This window comes from Simochromis diagramma, unplaced genomic scaffold (genome assembly GCF_900408965.1).
Source record: "Simochromis diagramma unplaced genomic scaffold, fSimDia1.1 OVJJ01000293.1, whole genome shotgun sequence".
NCBI classification, from domain to species: Eukaryota; Metazoa; Chordata; class Actinopteri; order Cichliformes; family Cichlidae; genus Simochromis; species Simochromis diagramma.
The window spans coordinates 25,645,139-25,664,971 of record NW_024386801.1 but is presented as its reverse complement, the minus strand read 5'-3'; the positions used below and the strand labels follow the sequence as shown (position 1 = coordinate 25,664,971).

General features: G+C 43.7%; 1 protein-coding gene across 1 annotated transcript in view; it reads left to right on the top strand.

Annotated features, from left to right (window-relative positions):
• The window catches only part of gfra2b (GDNF family receptor alpha 2b), a 140,555-nt gene that overhangs the window by 63,313 nt on the left and 57,409 nt on the right, over positions 1 to 19,833 (top strand). Inside the window, exon 3 of the mRNA XM_040026810.1 lies at positions 11,418 to 11,495. Within this exon, the coding sequence (XP_039882744.1) occupies positions 11,418 to 11,495 (78 nt within the window). The remainder of the gene's footprint in view (positions 1 to 11,417; positions 11,496 to 19,833) is intronic.

Below are 19,833 nucleotides of genomic sequence, written 5' to 3'. Positions count from 1 at the left end.
CTGGCTGGCTGGCTGACTGACTGACTGACTGACTGACTGACTGACTGACTGAACTGAAAGGCAAACACGTGGAATAGACAGCAGTGACAACATCAATGACACGACACTGAACTGATGAAACTGAGGGACTTAAGTACACAGGCTGAATGATGAGTGATTAGAGACAGGTGAGTGAACAGCTGTACATAATGAACTAATGACAAATGGGAAGAGAACTAGAACATAATGCACACAGAGTAAGGCTAACACAATACAACAGGAAGTGGAACATACAGAAGATAAACAGCGAACATGAACTGAAAATACTGGGTCAACGACCCAGGAACCCTGACAGTTTGTTGAAGTGAAGAAAACAGACATTTGAATTTTGTAGAACCCGAGCAGAAACAAAGACTCACAGGAAACGTGTGGAAGTTCTGCTGAGCGTGACACAAACGAAAAGTCTCGTCTGCTTGAAACTACAAGGTGTTGATCCTATGAGAGTATTTACATTAGTCAGTACGACGTACTGCAGCTCACACCAGGTATTCATAATGTGTACAGGCAGTCATTGGACACGTGCATGCCACTGCAGGTGTGTGTGCCTGTGGGCTGCTCTGTTTACACACACACACACACACACACACACACACACACGCACACATGCGCACACACACACACACACACACACACACACACACACACACACACACACACACACACACACACACTCTTCATTAGAATATGATTCTACTTCCTCTGCTCCTGACACACTCTCCTGGTTTCGAGGTGGCTCATCATTCAGGAACACGTTGCTGATAATTAACCTTCAGGTGGAGACAGTCGCTGTGTTATCATTAACCGTATGGCTGAGCGGAAAATTTAAATGAGGACGTGCATTAAAATGATGTCAGCGCTCCGTAACCGCTCATTACACCGCCTTTTTAATCTTAAGGTCACTGCATGTATTTGTTGGCTTGCTTTAAGGCTGCTGCGCATCTGTTTGCTCGGAAGCTCGCTTTTTATTTCAGTGTACGTTGCTCTGTTTGCAGCAGGTCCAGTGAAAAATGGGAAGAATGACAATTAGAATATATAAAGCTGTGTGAGAGCAAGGACAGACAAATTGTTTACAAGGTCCAAACCTGAGCTCAACTCCTTTCCTCTTTTATTAAAGGTGAGCAATAGCTATGACCTGGTAAAGAGTCATTAAGACATCAAACCGAGCCGTGCACACTCTGAGATTATATCAGCTAACTCAGTGATGCTTTAGATATGCTCATAAAACCAAATATAATTATTCAGACTCATATTTTTACTGTTTAACGAGTTTTTTGTTTCATTGATTCAGTTAATTGTTTTCATTGTGTGTGCAGTGATCCATGTAAATGCTCTAAACACTCCGTTTATTAAGTTTTTTTTCTACTCGGGTCTGTGTGATGTCACAGAGGCATCTGAGGAACTGCAGCCCCTCCCAGAATCATGCAAAGCTACTCTAGAATGACAACACCCAGATGGAGGTGAGCTACACCACAATGGTGGAGTAACTGGAGTTTTGTGGTGGTTGATTTAAATATGGGAATATTTTTTGGTTTTGCCCTACGTTTCCAGCTTCTCTTCCTCACATCATTACCAGAGTTGGTTATCCGGTCACAGTGACCTTTTCTCTGCTGTTTCTTTGTAAAAATGCATTTTTAGGATGCAAAAGCCGCTCGTGGCAGTAATTGCAGACACACAGCGGCACTCTCTCCTTTCATCTGCTCTCAGTACCAATCTGTGGACAGAAATAGGCAGCATTTATTTACAGAGGCTGCCGGATCAGAAATCCTTCCCGTACGGGAGTCAGCATTTCTCTTATTTCCTCATGAACACAGCGAGCATCTGGTGTCAAAGCCTCGGCACATGAAACGAGATCAGACGGGCAGGTGAGGCGCGGGAGTGTTTCCCTCTGTTTATTGTTGCAGCAGCTTGGTTCTTCTCTCTCAAACTATCATTTTACTCTGTGAGAGTAAATTAGTTGAAACTCGGCGGGATGTGATGATCTCAGCTCTGTAACTACAGGCAGGAGTGGGGCCAGCGGCATGGCAGGGGGGCGCGGTGCTGCTAAATGCCAGACGAATGCTCGCGGGTGGAAAACAATTGTGGGGGGGGGATTCAGCGTTAATGCGGCAGTAAATCAGCCGCTGAGGTTTCCGGGCTCAGTGCAGACCTGTAAACAAAACAGCAGCAGAAGAAGAACGGGTGCCGGTGGTTTGGAGGTCGTGGTTCAGCACGCCGTGAAATGTCACATTCAGCCAGCCCTGCATCTGAGGGCTGGCTGAATGTGACATTTCACGGAATCAGCCGCTCTCTGCTTCAACTGCAGGATGAAAGCTCTTTGATCAGCGGCTGTGTTGCTAAGCTCGCATGTCAACATCACACTCAGTGTTTGTGGCGAGCAGCGGTTAGGTCAGTGTTTCAGGAATGATCATACGGCAGGAAGCACCGTCCTGCTGCGGACTGAGAACGTGCACACGTGACCCACGCGACGTGACGTGAGGAGCATCATACCTGCTGTATGTAGAAGAGGGGATGATGCACCTGACACAGCCTCACATGAGTCACTCACTGGAAGTCTCGTTAAGCCCACCTGCCAGATGGCTGAGGTCCTGGCGAGATCAGGAGCTGCCCTGGGCACCGGTTCCTGATTAGGGTTGGTCCTGAGACAATGTTGCTCAAACACACATGCATCATTAAAAAAGCAGAGTTTCCCTCATCAGGACCATCACACAATGCAATTAAAGTTCAAAGTTCGCGACATGCTTATTGTTTTAGAGTAGTCTAAATAGAAGTAGTTTGATTTGTATGATAACGAGGACGATGGTAAAAACTGGAACAGTTAAGTCTGTAAAAGAATTCCTAGGGATGGGAATCGAGAACCGGTTCTTGTAGCGAACGGTTCCCAGTAGTCCAATTCCTTGCAATCATCAGTTTTCCCGCTTATCCGTTCTTGCACTCTCGCTACGATCAGCTGATTTCAGTCCGTGTGTGAGGAAAATAGTGAACATTACTTTTATTTTTATTGCACAAAAGGATGAGAGCGCAATTGTAAAGTGGAGACTGCATTATACTGTTAGCACAACTTTGGCTCTTCGCAAGCACCTGCACAGACAGCATGGTAACACTAAGCTAGCCAAGAACCCAGAGTGATGGTGAAGCTGAGTTTAGCCTTTTCATCTTTGCTTTGTGTTATCGGCTTTGAGTTCATACCTAAACACTAAGAGAAAGATCACGTGTGTCCTCATTAGGACAGGGATTTGTGTTGGTGTGTGGGGCTGTAGTCTGTAGGTTTATATTGTTGATTGGTGATAATGAGACAGTGTGTTTCAGATTATTTTACAGAGTAACGTGAAAATAACGTAACAAGTAGTGTAACAAATGTCTTTATCCTGGGTGTAATTAAGTAATGTACTGCATTACTTTTAAGAAAAGTATTCCATATAATATGTGCAATAATTACTTTTTTGAGTAATGACCCTAAAACTGATCATAAAAAAGAGAAGAAATACCTCCAGCATGCGCGCATTTGAGCATGTGGCATGTGATTAATTTTTGATAAGAAATTGAACTGATAACTGATATTGATAACAGAATCGGATTTGCTACACTGTTATTAATTCCCATCCCTAAGGATTCCTGTATGAAGTGAATGGGCAACTTTAAGGTTAACAGAGTGTGAACCTGCACAGGTGGAGCTGGTGCTGCTCTCTGTAGCTCAGAATCAACTCTGAGCTACAGAAATAACTAAATTCAGCAGGTTCCACTCAGACTTCCAGCCTTCGTGTGCTGCAGGCACCGGTGAGCTCATATCAGCTGCTGCAGGCTGAGCAGCGGAACATCAGGATGTAAACATCACGTAATATGTCAAAGGCAGCACACTGATATCACACATACACACACACACACACACACACACACACACACACACGTGTTTAAGCTGTTTCCTCTTGGTTTCAGTTAGCATTTCTGTGACAGGAACCTGTGAGAGCTGCTAGCAGAGGCCTGAAACCACGGCTTCTGTTGCCGGTTACGTTTCCATCATTAACTCATTAATAAAGAAATCAGCTCAGCTTTCGAGCACCGGTTGATGTGGACACGTCTCTTTAACAAAGACAGGTGTGCAGTGAGGAGAACAGCGCTGTGATGCAGCAGAGATCCAGCTTCCTGTTTGGATTGTCCTGACTGAGGAGGTGTGATCACATGCGGTGGTCGGTCTGTGAGGTGTTAGTGCACAGTGTTATGTATATGCTGCAGTGAAGGAACAGCTGCTGGAGACTCGCTGACAGCCCAACACGTTCAGATGGAAACAAAGGCGCTTGCATAATTACAACCCACCCGCCGCCTCATTGCCTGTCATGTTGTATGTTTTGTGTGGGAGAGAGCATGCAGCTTAAAGCTCAGGTATAAATATATAGGAAGTGCTAATGCACGCAGCAGCATGCAACGCTCCACATTCTTCAAACAGGGAGTCAGCGATCCTCTTCCATCTTTTATGAGAATACCAGATTCACACTGAGAGGAAATTTGTTCCACTTAATTCGATCAAACTGGAATACACGTTCCAGGAACCCACCATTCTGCTTTGTAGTCCTTCCTGTGATCCCAGCTCCATGAACCTCCAATGCAGCGTCCTCTTTATAAACAGTTTACCCAGTGACATCCAGCAGGACTCGCACATTGGCTGGAAAAGGCTTCTTTTACCTGGTCAAGTGAGGTTGGCGTGGCGTCTTCAGTCGCCTGTAGGCCTGTGTGACCCTGCGAAGCCTTACTTGTCTTCTTTGGTTAGGTTTAGGCATTAAAAGCTAAAAGTGGGTCAGGATTAGAAAATCGAGCTTCTGCTGTTCTGCTTTCCTCCTCTAAAGACCCTCCAACAAGCAGCAGACAGATTCTACTTCCTAGTCAAACACGCTGTTTCAAAGTCACGCTGAGAGTCGATGGAGTTGTTTGTTACTGTTTCTTAAGGTTTCCCTCCACAGCGGCCTGACACCTGAAAAATGTGCTCTGCAGCTATGTATTCGATTAAAATGTGGAGTCAGTGTTAATGTGTGCTAGCAGAACACTGACCTGAGGAACTTTTATTTCATACCTGTGTTAGCGGGCTTCATAGCCATGGAGAAACAGCAGCAGCGCAGCAGCTTTTGATGGAAGATCAAACTGGAAAGCCCCGACCTCAGTAACCCCAAAACCCTCCAGGATGTAGCAGGCTGTTTGTTCTTGTGAGGCAGAAACAGGAGCTGAACAGGTTTTCAGAGTTAAGTCATTCAGTCTCAATGATGCTGGTCACAGCTGGTTGTTAACAGGTGTAAAGTTCAGGTGAAGAAGTTTGGTAGGAGTTTGTCTGGCCCTCAAACCTCCCTGCTGATCCAACAGTGTGGACTCTCAGATTCTCAATGTCTGTGGGTTTCATTCTCTGCTCTGTGAGCATTTCTGCAGCAGAAAGTGATGCTGACGGTGTTGCAGATCATCGTGACGTCACGTTCAGTCTTTCCCGTGCTGCGTTTGTACCAACAGTTTGACGGGAATCTCTGATGGACCCCGCACAGCACAAACACAGCACTGGTCATGATGTTGTAAAGGAAACAGGAGTCCCTTCAGAGAAAGTCTCAAGTTTTTTCTGTAATTCCAATTTTATCCAACATTACAGCAAATTAAAGATGTACGGCAGATGCAGAGTTATGGCGGGAAGTATATTTATCTGAAAGTTATGCAAAGTAACTGTGAGAGTATAATTTTACGTAGATCATCGCTGGGTTAGCCTTCACACATGGTTGTTTGTGTCATTCATGTTTTGGATGTTCTGTTGCAGGTAAGGGTTAGGCATGAAAAATGGCTCTGTTAGTTTTAGGAAAAGATAATGGTTTTGCTCAAAGCTCTCACAGCAGCTGAAACATGGCACATGGGAGTGACGTGTCAGGAGAGACCGAGCATTCTCACAAATGCAGAAACTCAGGAATGAAAACAGATGTAAAATTCGATGATCTCTGTGGGAAACTCCGTCTTTCCAGGCTCCGGCTGTGCAGTGGTGCACAGTGTCCTAGGAGGATGAGTCACACACAAATCTAAATGATAGTTTGAGAAGGTTGTATAGACGCTACTGAGAGAGGAGTGAGGTGGGGAAAGCTGATTCCATAAAAAACAATAAAAACTTTATCAGCTTTAGTGGAAACAAGAAAGCCTCCTTTGGTTTTTGCTGGTCGACAGACTCCATCATCAGCTGTCAGCTGTACCTGCACCTACTCAGACAGCAACTTTCAGCCTAAAAAGGCCTAAAATATTCTCAGTGATATTATTGAGGAATCTGCCTAACTTAATTAAAAAAAAAAAAATCTTCGATCATTTTCTGAGACGGTGCTCGTAGACGGCCACTTCATTGCTGGGCCTGAAGAGGTTAATGGAGCTGAGAGCTTCAGCAGATAAAATCCACTTCACCTTGAGCGGACCTCTCCTGGGCGACCTGCTTCTTCATGCAGAGGAGGGGGCCTCTGCATGAAGAGGTGAAGGGATTTTGAATGTGTGCTGTGACACGCAGTTATTTAAGGACAGATCCAATTTCTTGGTGTGTTTGATGACTCTGGCAGCAGCCGTGTGGACGAGCTGCAGCTGTCTGAGTGATTTTTTCCTCAGACCTGTGAAGACACAATTAAAACCGTCTCGCCTGCTGAAAATAAACGATTCCACAAATTATTTCCATATGTGGCTGAGACAGGAATCCTGTCGCTCCTGCTCTGCTCTAAGGGGGGAAGGAGGACCGTTTCACTTCAAGTGGATGTTAAATGAATCGGCTCACCTGCAGCTCTGATGTGTAGATTTTTGTGTATTGGACTTTGAGTGAGTGACCTTTTGATTCTCATTTGTTGTTTGGTGATAAAAAACAATGTTTCCAGTTCCTGACGAAGGCCTGGCTTTTTTAAACTGATGATTCATGTTTCAATAACAATATCAGGTCCTGTGTTAGCAAAAATCACTTCAGCATATTTCACTGATAGTTGCAACAACACCCTGGATCTGCTGGGATTTATTATATAACCATTAAAAGCATTGTTACAAAATAAATATATATCCTCACTGTTACATTATCAAAACACCGTAATGACCACCAGCTATAATTACCAATATTCCTTTAACATTAATCAACACTTTTCACTTACACTGGCTGCGAACTGCTTCCTGAGCACTCAGAGCGGTGACGGGAGATTGACTGGTGTTTCCTGCACTCACTGAAATGGCAGCTCAGGTGACTCCTCACGGTGCTTGTGTTTGCAGGTGCACAGGGGACGAATGCGGCCTGTAACGCTCTGCTCTGTCATTTCCTTAGCCGTGGTCTTTATGGGTACTGCGTGCTTTTACACTCAAAAATGTCTGCCACAACAAGCCATAGTCACGGCATAGGAGTGTCCGCCTGCACTGCAGCTGCAAACCTTTCATATGAAGCACAAGCCACAGGAAGTAATGGGTTTCATATCGTAGCAGAATGTAACCATGGTCCTGTCCAGCTGGTGCCGGTCTCAAGATTAAAGATTCCAAATCACTGTTTTCCTTGATTTGACTCAGACAGGTGGATCTAAAATACGTCTCGGTAAACACTGGTCAATTTTAATTTGCAACAGGCTCAATGTATATAACCTTTATATATGTATATGACCTTTAGGTCACTATGAGAAAGGTGATCAAACTTCAGGTTGAAATAATGAAATTTAGGGTATTTTACTGCTGTCAAAGGTCAAAATGTGTCAGATCTGACCTGAACAGTATGTAAGGGTTAAACAGAGTTTTGTGATGTAGAGAGTACAGAATCTTATTGTTGTGTTTTAGTTTGTCCATGTATATAATAATAATAATAATGGATTGGATTTATATAGCGCTTTTCAATGCCACTATTCATTCACTCACTGGTGGAGGCAGCTACGGTTGTAGCCACAGCTGCCCTGGGGCAGACTGACAGAAGCGAGGCTGCCATATCGCGCCATCGGCCCCTCTGGCCAACACCAGTAGAGTAAAGTGTCTTGCCCAAGGACACAACGACCAGGACAGAGAGCCCGGGGATCGAACCGGCGACCTTCCGGTTACAGATACGCTTCCCAACCCCCTGAGCCACGGTAGGATGAGTGATGAGGAGGTGTGCTTACCAACTCTCACCACCTGGGGCCTGTTTGTGAGGAAGTTTAGAATCCATCTGCAGATTGGTGTTCCCAGCCCAAGGTCGACGAGCTTCGTGGCAAGTTTTGAGGGGATGATGGTGTTAAATGAGAGACAGATGTTTCATCCAATTACCTGCCGACCATAGAGACGCAGTGCTCAGTAGTTTTCAGTCAGTTTCCAAGAAAGAGTTCAGATGTGCCTCTGTCAAGCGGTCCATCTGCTGTCAGGTTACCAATTCTGTGGGTATTCCCAAAAGACGGCTCAAGCCATCTGAAGAAAAAGCAAAGATGTCCATCATCTTCATTCTTTATTTTTGAATTCAGAAACTTCAGTGTGAGTCACATCAGTCACAACTTTATTTTTACATAATTTATTTTTATTCTTGTAAGCTTCTCTACGCTCCACACATGCTTCACTGCACGATGACTGCGTGAACGGCTGTAGAGCTGAAACAAGAAGTGGAATGATGTCACAGTAGCTTGTTTAAGCCTTAAATTGTTTATATTTCAGAAGATCGGGTACACCAAAGCTGCTGTCAACAGTTGTTTTCTGTGCTCCTGTGGACTGAAACTGCTACTGAATTGCTCTGAATGTTCTCGGAAGCGTGATATGTAGATTGCTTTGTAATCAGCCATGTTTGTTTTCTGTCTGATTTAAATGAGCTGCAGTGATGATAAGTTTCCAGAATGATCCGGATCCAGCTCTTTTCCTGTTTGAGTGTGTGACTCAGTGCTGCAGGCCTGGTTTCTCTGTAGCGCTCTGTTTCTTTTGTCTGTCGTCCTCGCTTCATTTTAGACGTGTGAACACGGCGTTCTCTGACAAACAGAAACCTTTGGCGGTAAAGCTCCAATAAAATTAGAAACATGAGAAAGGATGACAGTCGGGTTCGGCTCAGCGTGGAAGTCCCATAAAGGAAAAAATTACTGGGGATATGATCGAGAAGAGAAAATAACTGTCATATAGGAGCTTTTTTTACTGTTCCCACAACAAATTCTCACATTAAATTTCTCTTTCATTCTCGAAACAACACAATGTTCAAAAAGGAGACAAATGATCATGCTTTTTTTAATGTTTAACAGGCTCAGTGTTAAAAATAAAGGCACGCAATTTTGTACATAGGTTTTAGTGTTTCAGCCGTCGCCATTTTAGGTTTTTTGGACTATATTTGTGTGGTTAATAGTCTGCATCCCCTAATTGTATAAAAAAAAAAAAACATCTAAATTGAAGCTCTGCCTTCGTGGACGCTCTGTTAGAAGGAGAAGAAGGTGTACTTTATTGATCCCCGTAGGGAAATTCCTCTCTGCATTTAACCCATTCACTCAGTGAGGCAGTGGGCAGCCATTGGGCAGCCATTGGGCGCCCAGGGAGCAGTGTGTAGGGTACGGTACCTTGCTCAGGGGTACCTCAGGGTAGCTGTTCAGGGGAATCGAACCCCTGACTTTCCAATCATGGGGCCACCACTCTACCTACTGAGCTATCCCTGCCTGTGAAGTTAGCACAGTAACTTCACAGCAGCCATATTATTGGTCACATGATGTCATTAAAAAGGCTCCAAAAGCACAAACACAGACCAGAGGTCGAGTTCAGGTAGAGCTGGGCGATATAAGATTTTTTCATATCACGATATGTTTTTTTCATTTCAGGCGATAACGATGTCTATCACGATATAAGCCAAATAACTATATTTGTAAGATTTAAATGTGCCGTTGCTCACAAATAAAATGTGAAATAATCAGCAGCTTGTTTTGATTTAAATATTTATTTCCCATAATAAGTTCAACAGGGTAGATGTACTTAAGGAACATGAGACTTTTTCAGATAAATAAAGGCAAATATTGCAAACTACACAAAAGGCAGCCGCTAAAGCGTTTAAGTTTCAAAATAGAACAAACAAAACAGACTACTAAATTGTCAATTCCACTTAGAAACAAAATATTAATTCTAAAAATAAATCTTAGTTTGTTTTACAGAAGAACAGACAAAATTGACTAACTTTTGTCAATATCAAATAAACTGAGAACTAAAAGGAAATTCTCAATCTCTCCTTGTTGTATAGCTTAGCTTTTCAAACAGTTTTAACAGTTAATTTAGTCTGACAAAAGCCGAATGACGAATTAGCGCTTTCAGTCAGAAAGCGATTTATTGTATTTCCAGACTTGCTTTCGGCACAATTTACAGTGCGCGCTACTCTGTTTTTTGTCAGACTTAAAATAGCCGAAATACCTTCACACTACGGAACTTCTATGGCTCTTCCGTTCGACAATCTCTCCAGCATTGGAACCATCATCTGTTTTCTCTTCGGTAACCTTTGGTCACGCTCGGTTGATTTTTCTCTAGTCGGCACACTCATTTCCTCCATTACCCGGGCGGTACGGTGGCTGGCTGCTTTCCAAACAAATACACATGTGCGGCTTGGCACTTGTCCTGTACGTAACAAGTCACGTGACGTGACGCTGCGGCTGTGATTGGTTCGGCTCTGCGCTAGTTAATTTGGATTGGCTGTTCTTTTTTTTTTTAAAGAGGACAAGAGAGACGAGGTCTATCGCAATAGTTTAACTTTTCTATCGAGGAAAAGTTATTTCGCAATACATATCATTATCGTTCTATCGCCCAGCTCTAAGTTCAGGTGAGTCCTAGTAGACAGCTAGCAGCTACAGCTGCTTGTGTCACCATCCACCTGTCAGTCAAAGAGGCCACGCCCCTTTGACTTACATCAATGACAGAGCCCTGTGGAACACCATGAGCTGTAAGAAGGCACTCTGTGGTGGTTTTTGTGGCTCACAGTGATTTCTGATGGTTACTGCTTCCAGTAAAACTCTGGTTTGAATGTAAAATACTTCAGGTCAGACCTTCAGAGGCTCATCATACATGCGGACTTATGTTTCTTAATACAAACATTTCTGTTAAGTTTATTGTGTATTTTTAATATATATACAGTATCATTAAACCACAGCACTTCTGCTTCTCTGTGTGAAACTAAAGGCTATCGTCAGTATTTTGTCTGACACTGACACCAGGTCAAATGTTCAGATGATTTACCAAAGTTACCACAATACAATTTAAACAGGTGAGTTAACATGGGAGTCCATGGGGACTCACTGCTGCCTGCGCTGGTCATTAGAGGAACTGCAGGTTTGGGTTTTTGGCTCTGGAGGTTGAGAAACGTTTTCATGCACAGACAGGAGACCTTTGAAGGTCGTGCGCAAGTAGATGCAGACGGTTGGGACTGTACACTGAACATGTTTCTGTTTTCTGTTCCTCAGGGGAGGAGTTTTACGAGACGTCTCCATACGAGCTGATCCACTTCTCTGAGGAATTCAGACATGCCTCCATCATCTCAGGTAACGCCACCGTGTGTGTGTGTGTGTGTGTGTGTGTGTGTATGTTTGTGGGAGCAGACTGAAGCAACGGACACACACTCATCTAGGTTTGTGTGGGTGGAGGAGGGGCTGATTAAGCTCGGGCCACTCGCTCCATCTGTGAGTGCGTGAATGAATGCGTCTTTGTAATTACAGACGTGTGAGAGAGCGTGCAGCTGAAGCAGCTCTTTCATAAAAACCTATTTTCCGTCCAAAATGCGTTTGTGCCTCTACATACTGCGCTCATTATTCAGAGGACGGAGAGATAACCTCTGCTCCTTTTCATTACAGGCTGTCACATATCGTTGACATCCAACATGGATCAGTGTGGGGGTGGAAATGTGCTCAGGGCTGCAGCTAATTATTATATTTTCATTATTGATTAACCTGCAGATTACTCTTAATGAAATTATGAAATATTAAGTTTATTAAATGCAGAAAAAATGATGCAGAAATGCTCATAAGTATTTTTTGAATAGAATAGAATAGAATTCAACTTTATTGTCATTGCACATGCACAGTTACAGGGCAACGAAATGCAGTTTGCATCCATCCAGAAGTGCTTTAGTGATATAGATATATTACAATATATATTAGCAGTAATATAGATATGTAAGTATATTACAGAAATGGGTCTATTATGGTATGTTATAATGTACACGGTATGAAGTATGTTGTGAATACTTCACATTCATTTTGGAGAGCTGAATGTGACATGTTTCGAGTTTTTTCCCGCTGTTACGTTTCTGTTGCTTTTCACTGCACCTCTGTGGAAACGTCTGCCGTGGAAAGTTTAAAGTATTCACAGATTTGGAACGTCATGCAGTCTTTTGTTTAAAGCACACAGGTGTGGGTGGTGTGGCTCGTTTAGTGGCCAATAAAAAGCTCTGATTAGCACATCTCTTTGTGGAGAGTGCTGCTGTGTGTGTGTAATCATAGTGTTATGTGAGATCAGTGGCAGAGTTACGTGTTGTTTCTAACTATAAAACATCCAGAGTGAGACCATGGAAGGATAATGAAATATACGCACATGTCCTGGTATATGAATCTCACTTATCCTCACTTCTATTACCATAATTAAACTTTATTTATACAGCAACAAATCACAACAGCAGTCACCTCAAGATGCTTTCTGTTGTGAGATAAAGACACTATAATAATACAGAGAAAACCCAACAATCAGACTATGAGCAAGCACTTTGGTGACATTGAGAAGGAAAAACTTCCATTTAACAGGAAGAAACCTCCAGCATAACCAGGCTCAGGGAGGGGCGGCCATCTGCTGCGACCGATTGGGGCGAAAGAAGGAAGACAGGACAAAGACACACTGTGGAAGAGAGCCAGAGATTAATAATAACTAATGATTAAATGCAGAGATGTATAAACACATACTGAGTGAAGAAGAAACACTCAATGCATCATGGGAATCCCCCGGCAGCCTACGTCTATTGCAGCATAACTAAGGGAGGATTCACGGTCCCCTGGTCCAGCCCTAACTATATGCTTTACCAAAAAGGAAAGTTTTAAGTCTAATCTTAAAAGTAGAGATAGTGTCTGTCTCCTGAATCCAAACTGGAAGCTGGTTCCAGTCTACTTTTAAAAACTCTAGGAACAACAAGTAGGCCTGCAGTGTGAGAGCAAAGCGCTCTAATGGGGTTATGTGGTACTATAAGGTCATTAAAATAAAACGGAGCCTGATTATTCAGCACCTTGTATGTGAGGAGCAGGATTTTGAATTCTGGATTTAACAGGGAGCCAATGAAGGGAAGCCATTATAGGAGAAATCTGCTCTTGCTGCAGCATTTTGAATAACTGAAAGGCTTTTCAGGGAGTTTTTAGGACCTATCCTAGTTTTGTATCATGTGTCACATGACTGTTGGTACCACCTGGGCTTCTCAGATGCGCTGAAGTGCAAATGGCAAAAATTTTAAATGAGTTTCAATAAACTGATTTTGGTAAAGTATTGGTTTTTCTTGAGGCATATGTAACGCATAGTTGCTCATCAGGAATGTTTGAAGGATGAAATGAGAACAGCAAAGCGGTTAGGCTCAGGCACTAAATCTACCAGGGTCATGTAAGGTGCTGAAAGCTGCTTGTGAGGTTCAGACGCCCTGCAGTCACTGAGTGAAACTGTTGGATGTGTGTTCAGTCTTCTCCTTCATACGTTCCAAAGAACCTCCTCGCTGTTGATATCACGGCTGCTGATGACTCAGTTATCATCACCACAGGATCCCTGCAGAGTTATCTTCTTTATCCTCATGCAATGAGCCAGCACCAAAAAATAAAACATGGAAAGGATGTTTTTGGATGCCATCGATGGAGGATTTCATGAAAAGATGCACTTAAATGAATCGATGTATTAAAAATGTGTTTTTCACTCTCTGTCAGCATGTTAGCAGGACTCCATTAAAGCTGTGCATGGCTCTCCGTCTCGGTCTCACACGTTTCTGAGGAGTGTTTAAATGTCAGACGCCCTGAGCGATACAGCGTCATTTACACTTTCTTTCTTTCTGTGTGTGTGTGTGTGTGTGTGTGTGTGTGTGTGTGTCTGTGTGTGTGTGTGTATGTGTGTGTGTGTATGTTAGTGTGTGTGTGTGTGGTCAAACATCTGTGAAATAGACTCACGGCTCTGTAAATTGGCTTCTGCTCTCTCAGATTAACACGAGTACAAACAACACGGTCAACACAGGAGTGCTGCAACCAACACAGCTTCAAAAGCACTTTCTGTTCCTAACACACACACGCACACGCACACACACACTTGTCTTCATATCTTAGTGAGGACATCTAAATGACATAACCCTTTCCTTAGCTGCTTACCCTAAACATCAAAAATGAATGTCTAACCCTAACCATAATCCTAACCTACCTGTAACCCTGACACTGAAACCACATTTTGAGTCTCAAAAATGTCTTCAGACTCGTGAGGACGGGCACTTTGTCCCCATAAGTTGCAACTATAGTAGCAATTTTTGGTCCTCACAAAGTCATGTAAACATGGTGCACACACACAGACACACAGAGGACACTGGTGCAGGTGTTGTGTAAAGTTTCCCTTATTTCCTCTAACACGGCGTCACCAAACACAACATTAATCTGTGGCTGCTCCTTTGCACGCGTGCAGGACAGGCGCTTGGGGGGAGGGGCCGGCTTGCAGTCCAATCACCTGTCATCAGGAGTCTGACTGCATGATGTGAAGATGTGCAGCGAGAGAAGCTCGAATGCTCCATGCTGATAAAAGAAGACGGGGGTGGGGGGATAAGAGGATCATATAGAAGTGTGTTAAACAGCAGTGGCAAGAAGAAAGAGCCCTGGAACATTAAAGTACGTTTCAGACAAGAGTGTCGCAAATTGATTGGAGGGAAAGGCTAAGCGTGACAGAGTTTTTGTGAATACGGTGTGTGTGTGAGTGTGTGTACTCGAGAACTTGTTAACTGTTTGCAGACTCGAGGCGCAGTGAGAATACTTTAGCGTGTGCAGCGAATTAGAGCTGTAATGATTCAGCTCGTACAAGCAGCTGCAAACCTGATTATAAAATTTAAATATTGTTATCTCCTCTAAACAAACTCTCTGTTTGCATTCTCGGAGCGCCGCCACCAGAGGCGGAAAAAATGGGCAAAGCTTGTGGGTCTGCAGACTGAAGCGCCTTAAACCTGCGTTTCACCTGATGCCCAGCAGGGGGCAGCTCCTGTCATGTCAGTAGAAACATGAATGAAGTCAAATTGTCCTTTGCGAGCAACTGATGTACTTGCAGCAGTCCACAGCAAATGTAGTAGATATGTGGTCCATCCATCAAGTTCTCGGGCCAACCTGAGGTCACCTCCAATAAAGGCCAAGCCCACTTTACCTGCTACCTTTTCCTCTGTCTGCACTACAGCAGTCCAGTGCAGCCATAACCTGAACACATGAAACATGCATGTAGGTAGCCATCCACTGCACAGTTGTCTTAAACTGGCAATTTCTCTGATGGCCAGCAGGGGGCGACTCCTCTGGCTGTCTGATTGTATAGAAGTCTTTGAGCGATTGAGCCTCCCACTCCCCTGATCTCTGAGCTCAGTGAACATCATCCTGATGAGTTCATGGTCTCAGTCACTGCTTTCAGGTCTCACTGAATAAAGCATGAAGCTTATTTTGAAGATCTGGAGAGTCAAAGAGGCACGATAGGGCGGTGTCCCTCAGTCAGTCATCATTCATCAAGTTTGAAACATGGGACAGCAAAGCTCCCCAGAATCACAAAATCAGCACAGAGTGGAGGTCAGGGTGGAGGGGTGTGTTAGCAAAGCAGTGATGATATACTTTATTCCTAAAAGTTGCAAAATTCATGTGCAACCTATAACAGAATATTTAGGTCAAACTCAGCAACACAGAGTCTGACAAAGTAACCCAGTAAGGTAAAGTTACTGAGACAGAAAAAGTAACAGAGCTCAATAAGTAAATAACCTGAGATTCACAGAATTTACAGAAAATGTAAAATTTTTGTGATATGTATTGTTGTCGGGATAATAAATGTCTTATATCGGGATATGAGATTTTGGTCATATCGCACAGCCCTAATGTGTAGATGGATGTGCAGATGGATGGGCAGGTGGGTGGGTGGATAGATGGGTTGGTAAACTTTGAGTTTGGATGAAATGTTGTGTTCACAGACACAAAAAGTGATAAACTGACAGCAGCTCAGAAACTAAATGGTGTCTTAGAAAGTAAGACAGTCATTAAGCAGCAAGAGAGGCGGCGCTGTAACAGGTATGTGATCTGATATGAGAGAATACTTTAGTTAGCAGCAGGTAGTGTTACACTGTCAGGTGTAGTGAAGCTGATGCTGGACAGAGACCTGCAGAAAGACCCAGAGGCTGCTGTCAGACTCAGTTTACACAGCAGCCACTGAGCTGAGAGTTCATCCTCCCAAAGATGGAAATGTGCAGAGCAAAGCCCACAGAAGCAGCCGCTGTGATTATAATGCAACAGAAGCAACTTGAGAGTTTGTCTGAGTCAAACTCTGTTAGGTTCACTGTGATGGAGGAGTTTGGTGTTAGGCTGATCAGGTTGGGACCCAGGGCAGAATTTAAGTTTACCAAAAATTGCTTTGACCCTCAAACAATGAAACTTCCTTTAACTTGTATGTTACATCACCTCACCAGACAAGCACGAAGCTCAGTATTTTAGAAAATCTCTAATTAAAAATCCTGTGAACAACTACAACTCTCAGGGTGCATTTCACTAACTTATAACACTCTGTTAAAAATTATAACATTTATAACTTTATAACATCCTGTTATAAAATTTCAGTTCTTCTCCTTTAGCTATCCCAGCATCCTCCTCTGTCTCACCAGCCCTCTTCATGTCCTCCTTCACTCCTTCCTCCTCCCCGCAGCTCCACCTTAATCCTCTACCCTCCCTCCTCTGCACATCTTCAAACCATCTCAGCCTCTGGGACTCTGATGGACTCCCAGTGAACATCTGAACATCTGCAGCTCAGCGTCATGGATAACATTTTACCTCAAGTTAACTCTTTTAATTATCTTAAAATGAAATACTGTAGTTGTAAATAAAGTGTTGCATGTATTCAACTTTTAATGGTGTTTAGATGCACTTACTGTGGAAACTAAAAAGCAGCAGTTAGAGTCTCTGTGTGGTCACTTTAATGTTGGATTTATTGTAATGTTTTACTTTGAAAAGCATCCGTATACGGTCGTGTGGTTTAAATACAGCTTGTTTGTTTCCTCTTTGTGCTGATGATTCAGAGACTGCATGATTCACTTAATCAGACACAATCACGCTGCAGATGATGGCCAGGCTCATCATCACCACTCACCCAAATAAAGGGCTCTTCATCTTCTTCATCTTCATCTCTAAAGCCCCTAATCTGCATTCATTACACCCCTCTGCATGTTTTCAGAGACTCTACAGCTCCAGATGTTTCCCCTTATTCAGCTGTCTGACCTGATCAAGGTCTGAGCCTGTTCAGAGTCCATGTTAAATCTGAAACAACAATACAAAGACACAGCAAGGATGCAGCTGTCCTCACTTCAACTTCAGCTTGGACTCAATTATATCTGGAAGAGATATGAGAGGGACAGAAAGAAAGACAAAGGAGGCGAGACAAGAGAATATGAAAGGATAGATAGAGGAAAGGACATGGAAACGGTGACGCCAGAGGTCCGGAGGGAGCAACGGGAGGAAAGAAAACCGAGAGGAGTGGAGATGATAAGAGAGGAGGAGAAATGTGAGACGAGAGCTTGGAAAAGCAGAAAGTGAGGAGAGTTGATGGCAGCAGAAAGGAGAGTGGAGCAGATAATTTAACCACAGGGGAGGAAGACGTTTCCTCTGACGCAGCTTCGTCTGTGCGCTCGCTCAGGACACCGTCCGCCCAGCGTCCTCCACGTTCAGAGGAGGCAAGTGGGTTTTTCTGAGATTCACTCTGACTTCAGACACTTCCCTGCAGCTGTTCACTTCATCATCACAGCAAAGTGAGAAATTATGTTTAGTATAGAGGGGGTCACTCACTGTTAGCCAAACATATACCTGAACGGTGCTGAGGTCAGAGGACAGCCAGGTAAGGTGCTGCAGGGATGTCAGCATGCAGGATCCTCAGGCCTAGCGCTGCGACTGCTCTCCATCATGGCTATTGGTAGTGGGCGGGATCTAGCAGAGAGCAGGTGAACATGTTGTCCTCAGAGTTGATATTAGAAGAAGATTTTGGGTGCAGTTTGGGTCAGAACATCTCCAAACCTGCAGCACTGTTGGCGTTCCTGGTCTGCAGGGGCGGGATCTATCAGAATGACTCAAGGAAGGAACAGCGGTGACCCAGGGTCACGGGCGTCTCACTGATGCACTTAGGGAGTGAAGGCTGGCTGTGTGGTCCGATCCAACAGACGAGCTGTTGGACCTCAAATGTTTATGCAGACTCTGATAGGATGCACAGAGCATCACCTCTGACCCTTGTCTACTTCTGAAAGCTCCAACTGTGACCTGGATCACAGAGCTCGTCTGCACCACAACACCGGATGGAGACCAGTGGAGTCTCGAGTGGAGTCTGATCGCTGTCACCTGACTCATGATCTCAGCTGCTTACATGTCATTACTCCATCAGCACACAGCTTATCCACTGAAATCCCTGCAGCATGCTACATCTCACCTGCACCTGTACCTTTCACCATCACTTCCTCAGCTCTGGGACATGAGCTGACTCCCGCTCCACTGCGTCTGGATTTCTTCTTCCACTTCAGCCTAAGTTTCAGTTTCTAGTTTCTGCTCCACCTAAACTTATCTCTGAATCCCTGTTTTGACCTTCATTTCAACTTTTTCACTAAGTCCTTTAATCTGTGAGTTCCTCTGCTTTAAGTGATTAAGTGCTCGCACCCTCCCCGGCCTCTGTTTTTAAGAAGAAAGAAAACTTGTCTTTAACAGTTTGTTTTAGAGTTCATTTTGATTCAAGAGCAGTTTTCTGGCTGCCACAGTGCTTTAACAGCTAAACTTTTATCCTCCTGTGTTGTTTATCTGCTTTCAGAGGTTACATTTCAGTTTATTTCCAACATCATTTGACACTTCAAACCCCTTCAGGTTGTTTTTAAGGAAAAGAGATGAAATGGCTTCTTTCAGCTTCCTTCCCTTTGTTGAATTTGCCTGACTCGTCCCTGTTTGACGCATCACACCTTGTCAGTCATCTGTCAAACCAACACACCAGAAAAATTCTGTTAATGTGCATTTTTCAACCCCCTTCGTTTTTTTTTTAGTAAAAACTTGCCAGAGTAAGCATATTTCCTGTGTTTTGCTCTTTCACAGTCATAATGAAATTAGCAGATTAGGTTTAATCTCACTGAATGTTCTGTGTAGCAGCAGCAGGCAGCTGGACATGCCGCCGTCAGGTCGACACAACAACAGCATGAACTAATGAAAAATGTGTGAAAAGCACGATAGTTACAGAAAGCCATTTGATTCTGACTTTAATGGGGACATTAGGATTAGCACTGGCATTAGGATTTGGATTAGGATGAGGATTAGCCCGGTGCTACACGATGCAGCACAGCTACTCTTTGGAGACCAGCAGCCCGAATACAACATGTGATATTTAAATATTTACAAGACAAAATTAAAGTGTTCTTCATTTAAGAGTTCAGCACTTCCATAATTAAAACAGACTTTCTGAGTGTTATGTAATGAACCACACATAGTTTTTATTCATTGGCTTACAACGAAAATATGGTTGTTGAAATTCTCTGTGATTCGTAGTTTGCTGGTCATAGTTATGTCACACAGAGCCTCAGAGAGGCTGACTGAACACCAAAGCAACCAGTATGGAGCTGTCACCTCCGAAGTGATG